The sequence below is a fragment of the Nannobrachium achirus genome, assembly GCF_963921795.1.
Source record: "Nannobrachium achirus genome assembly, chromosome: 7".
Taxonomy (NCBI): Eukaryota; Metazoa; Chordata; class Actinopteri; order Myctophiformes; family Myctophidae; genus Nannobrachium; species Nannobrachium achirus.
Genome location: NC_137816.1, coordinates 46154392 through 46160387, shown reverse-complemented (window position 1 = coordinate 46160387; position 5996 = coordinate 46154392). Strand labels below are relative to the sequence as shown.

Here is a 5996-nt window from a genome sequence, read left to right as displayed (position 1 = left end):
TATATATCAAATATAGCATAATGGTTGATATATTTGATATGCTACTTAAGCAATGGCTAATATGGATCATACAAGACATCATTAATATTTCATATGCATGTGGTCCGGGCCGGGAATCGATATGTGTGGCTCCTTGCGCCGTCCATTGACCCAGACTGTGCATTGATGACGAGCATCATGGTGTCACATTGACCAGACTGTACACAGCAACGGCGTCAGTTCAGAAAAAGCTAAGGTATGGCAACATATTTGGTGTCTTGCACGCGTGCCCTCGCGCTCGTGCAAGACACCAGTCATGTTGCCATACCTTAGCAACAGGCACGATTACAGTACATTTTTATTATTTTCCCCTGTAGCCAAGGTATGGCAGCTGCCATAGCTTGCCATACCCAATTGACGCCTCTGGTACACAGTGAAAGGGATGAAGCCTAGATGGCCAAACAACACACTCAAACCACCAGTCATTGGATAAAGACCGTTTTTAGTGAAATGCATGAGGATATTACCGTAATGATTTCCATGTTTTGTGAGTCAGGGCTCTCATGATAAGTCCATTTACAGAAGAATTAAAATAAGTACAGTTTTGATACATGATACTTGAGGAATAGTGAAAAATATATTGTAAGTCAGTCTGTGTATGGGTATAGGCCTATAATAGAATATAACTAAACGCTTAAATTGAGGTATGTTAGTGTAATAGTGAATATTGATGGTGTTGAATAGAACACCCTGTAGAACACATACTATAAGGGCAATGCGAGATCTGAGGTTATTTTACCCAAACATTCAGACATGGAGGATGAATTACAAGTGAACAATTACAGAATCTGAACGCTACCCCGTTGAGAGGGAAATTGTCACTTTTGATGTTCTTATCTCTCCATTCTCTGTGCTCAAGAGTTGGGATTTAGTGGTGCCATCAGAGAACAGCGTGCCCAGCTGTTTGCAGACCCACTACAACAAAAGGAGATTTTTCTGTGTCTTTACCCTTTCTGATAAAACAATCTGCAGCCAGTGAACACCCAATTCTGATTCAACCATTAAGTGTGACCAATAATGTGCAAAGTGCATAGAGAAGATAGCTCTGAAAAGGGACGTGCAGAGAATGTTAGAGAGGCAGGGGCTGACATTTCTAAAAGGGCCTTTTGGTGAAGATATCGACCTCCAAACAGACCTCCAAGCAGACCTCCAAGCTCACAACGTGTCGTGCTGCGACGCGTTGTGAGCTTGGAGGTCGGCTATTTTCAGTACTTGATACCACACTGAACTAAGCATAAAAAAGCAATACTGGAGATGTGGCGTAACGGCATGGATTTCTACACAGTGAGGGCAATTCTTGTTAATTCATGTTCAGGAGAGTTTGGACAAGACAATTCTCTTGAATGCTGTCTTCAGGTATAGCATGGAAAGAGGGCATTTGCATTTCTTTCACTATAGTAAAAACTGCATTCATGGTCTGGAGAGGGCTTCTTTTTTTTACAGACGGATAAAAGGGCAGGGGCTCAAGCCCCCTTTCATGTCTATGTGTGCACATGCCTGGCTCTGAAGGTAAGCAATAAAGAACTGTCATGCTACAGAAGCAGTGTAAATGACATTTATTGGTCTGACATTTATTATGATGAAATACAATAATTTGCCTACCCAGGTGTGAAATCACATTGAATGTTGAATGTTTCTGTATCACAGCACATAGAGCGACAAAATATAGTACCTAATTGGACTGAAAGGGTGAAGATTTCAAGTACACTAGGCTTACATGGGCCATCAAAATGGTCATTAATTGTTATATTTTATCGTTTCGTAAACATTAGGGGCTCCAAGCAGCTCCCCTGGTTAAAGCACGTGACCATTGGCCCCAGCATGTAAACAATATCCAAAAAGCAATGCTTTTTGTTTAAAAGAAAGCTGTCAAAAAGTCTTTAATGTCATATGAAGTGATGCTTTCAGTCATTATCAGATGAAGTTAAGGATTGAATGGTGTGTCAAGTTGAAGTGAGTGGTTCTAACACAGCTTTGATCGGTGCACTTGTCCTGCCATCTTGTGGCCATAATGAAAAAAGGCACCCATGTCAGATCAGTTTAGTTGAGTGAGGTCATAGATAGATACCTATTTCCTCCCGCGAGGGAAATTCAGTATTTTCAGCCCAACCCAGCTGATTCGGAGCACGTAAGCAATCAGGGGTTAAGAGTCTTGATCAGGGACACACATCGACATTGCTACCCTGGCCTGGAATCGAACCTGGAACAACCAGGGGCTCTGGATCCCCAGGCGGGCTCCCTAACCATTCAGTTATGCCACCCCCATAAAGGTTACCAAAGTGGCTCCTGTGTCTAAAATAGGAGAACGAGGTGAAGCATGCAATATTTCTTGTCACTTTTTTCAACAGGTTTACACCAGATAATGTGCAGCAAGTCTTACTCTCTCTCTCTTTCTCTCTTGACATAAGGTGATATCGGACAACAAAAATGACCAGTTCTTAAAAGCCTTGTCCCCTGTATCTTCATAAACTATAAAGGAAACACGTGTGTTCAAATATTCATATGTAGGCCTACTCTGCAACAGTTCACGCTCACTCTATGTTCAAAGTCAATAGAGGGAGATATCGTCCGTCTGCAGTATTGTACAGCGATCATGTTCAGTTGTACTGTCCAGCTGATAAGTCAAAGCTCCTGGAAGTCCCATGGCTGTTTTCGCTACATTGCTAAGTGCTTGTGTATCTCTTGGTTTGAATGGGAGTTGGTAAGGTGAGCTAACGGGTAAAGAGATGATTCTAAAGTCCAAAGACCACAGATTCAAGCTCTGCACCAGCTGAGTGTCTTGGAGCAAGACACTTGGCTCTGAAACGCCTTCCCATTGCCATGGTGCGACATCTGCCCCCCCCAGACCATATTACACAGCACAGGCCCCATCACACTTGATGTGGTACTGTCGGAGGTAGTCCCTGAGTTGAGGTGGTAGCAAAAGGCACTCGATGCCCTGATAGGTGCTGCAGCTGCAGATGACAGCCCTGCACAGGTGCTGCAGTGAGAAAGGGAAGTTCCTGGGCAGCGGCCGTGAGAGGAGGGGCTCAAAGAACAAGCAGGCGGCGGGGTCGCTGTAGTGCCTCAGCAGCCCGGTGACGCTGGGGTCCCGGTACATGCACGGGTCACGTCCATCAAAGCTGAACCGCTTGCCATTCTGCTCAATGCGTGCGTGCAGCGAGCGGCTGTAGCGGCGGAAACTGACGGAGAAGAGGAACTCATCCTGGGCAGAATCTCGCAGCAGGAAGGTGCCCTCTGGCTGGCCTTCGAGCAGCTCCTCTGCCTCAAAGCGGTTCAACACACCCCAGTAGCATGGACTGTTGTTGATCTGAAGGAGATCCGGGACCAGGATGTAGTCGGTGTGACCGCAGACATCTTCTGCACCCGCATGGGCCCGCGATGGGTCCCAGTCGTCCAGACTGCTGCTTCCTGGTCGAGGGGAGCAGCTGATGTCCTCCCAGGAGAGGGGGGTCGGAGGTGGGGAGGAAGACAATGTCGGCGCAGGGTTTTTGCTGTGCGCTTCCAAACTGCTGATGGCACTTGGGTGGGTGGCATGCTTTTTAATAAGGTGCCAACAGTGGGCCAGTTCGGACTTGGGCGAGAAGGGGCACTTGTCCTGCATCAGCTCAGAGACGTGAATCTTGCGCTTGGACCAGAGGAGCACAGAGAAGGGCCGTGAGGAGCCCTGCCCTGGGTGGTGGTGGTGGTGATGGTGGTGATGGTGCGAGCGGAGGGGCAAACACTGGCCCATGGCATCTTGGAACTTCTGCCGTAGCGAGCGGCGAGACAGGGCTTTCCGACACGCGACGTCTGCGTCGGCATCGCCCAGAGCGCTGCAGCTGCACTTCCTCTCTCTGCGGCGGCGCGGACAGGACGTGGAGCGCACGCCCAGCTCCTCTACGCCCTCCGCCTCCATGCCCCCGAGACCCACCTCATTCCGGGAGCTCCGGGAGCGCTTCTTCACCCGCCAGACGTAGCTGTCGGCACTCCAGCTCCGGAGTCCACATTTGGGACGAGTGTCTGAGCCCCGGGATTTCTTCTCTGACATAGTTCGCTTCTCCTTGTTCTGTGGTGTATAAAAGGAAGCAATGCTAAATCATGACAGGGTTCAGTATGTGTCACAATGAGTAGGCTATATTAAGTTAAGCGGTCTTAAGTTACAGCTCAGATTGAGTGCAACAGCAACAAGCAGACTGTGAGTTGTACAAGTGCCAGAGTTATGATAAAGTTATGCTCCTATGCTGGATGAGTACAAAAGGGTAGCAATAACTATAGAAAAAGGGGAGATAAGTGGAGATGAAAAAACTGATTTATTTCACGTAAAAAAAAAAAAAAAGAAAAAAAATATATAAAAAACACTTCCCTTGTCATAAAGTATAGAACAAGTACATTTTATTTTCAGGTTGGGACTCTAATGTTATCCAATCAGGATGATCAAGTGAAATTGGGAGTGATGACACAAAGACATATGCTGACAAAATTGGAACCGGAAGACTATCAAATAAAATGTAAGCTGATAAATGCATAGGCTACTCTCTCCTGATAATCTGGAATTTGGCCAGCCACCTGAAATATGTAGCTATTTTCTGTTTAAGAGCTGGAGAGAGCTGTTTTAACTAAAACATATAATTTATCCTGACTTTAATCTAATTAAATCTAATTACATTAGATGTTTTGTAGGAGCGGTGTTTTAGGGCCACTCACTCAGGTTCTCTGACACACATGCTCAGAACAATATGTCAAGAAATCTCGCACAGCACGGCCACACAGTTAACAGTTAACAACACAGTTAACAGTAAGCACAGTTAGCTTTTCCCCACATCGCCTATTGCACAAGTATTGCAGCCTTGCATGCATCTTACCTTTCAAACAGGGTTAATTGGACTGCTCAACAATATCCATGATGACCAAGAAGTCAAGTAGACTGCATGTGCAGGACGTGAAGGAGCTGCGACGCCTGTTCAAATGTGTGGACTGGACAGTTCCGCTCTCCTCTCTATATAATGGCCAGTCCCCCTGGGAGCAGCCGCTTCCTCCCAGACAGGCAGGACAGGACCAAGGATGGATGAATGGAAGTGTGGGGGCGGGTCTCTGATTCATGTGATCGTGAGATTATTCCCTATAGGCTCCCTTACACATTCATTGACAAATTCTATGGAAAACAAGGTAGCCTTTTAATCATATTGTAATTGCAGTAGCCTATATCTGAAAGAGAGCTTTTTACTTTTCCTCAAGCCAGAGCTAATTTGATCAGTAAACTAAAGTTTTGATATTGGATTTTAAATTAAAGCTGCCTCATTATTTATGTTCAGTTTGCAGCTTAAGCCAATGAAGACAGATACTGTATTATACTGCAGCCTATTATGATTTTCCTTATGCCATTGATGATGATTGTTTTCAAATTAACCATATAGGCTACAGCCTAATCTATAATTATATTCAGAATTGTAGGCTATACCATAGGCACACCTGTGAAGTCACCCCAGCTATCTAATAAATAGATCCTGTGTAGCTATTGATCTGATAATCCATGTGTTTCCTGATCATTCCGCCTACATCCGGCAGCTAAAACACTTGCAAGTACTTAAAGTAACTGATTGATCCGGTGTCAACGTTAAGTCATAAGTTTTGTAATGATTTGCCGGTAGCTCATAATATACAGGACCAGTATAGCGGACTGCATTGATCTTTGTGTATGGAGGGGGCATAGAAACGGTGTGTGTGCCACTCTAACATGTCAGATAGCGACACTCATACTTCCCTTGAGCTAAATATTTAATGACTTCACATTGTCACACATGTTCCGATGTAGGCCTACAGCCAGCAGGTCAATTTATCAGACTCCAAACAACTGTTTCTCATCCGGCCCAGGATCTCTAGCCCATTTAGAGATAATTTGCAAATATTTTAGACAAATAATAGATTCTTTGAATCATGCTCTAACTGCACATTGCTCTAGTCTAGGGCACATATAG

The 5996-nt window shown here is 45.2% G+C and overlaps 1 protein-coding gene across 1 annotated transcript; it reads right to left on the bottom strand.

The window, feature by feature from the left end:
• Positions 1–2890: 2890 nt before the first annotated feature.
• socs4 (suppressor of cytokine signaling 4) lies at positions 2891–4069 on the bottom strand (the record flags this gene model as incomplete). The annotated part of the gene is made up of 1 exon (XM_080730770.1): positions 2891–4069. One exon carries the CDS (start codon positions 4067–4069, stop codon positions 2891–2893), a length of 1179 nt encoding a protein of 392 aa, XP_080586896.1.
• Between the last annotated feature and the right edge of the window lie 1927 nt (positions 4070–5996).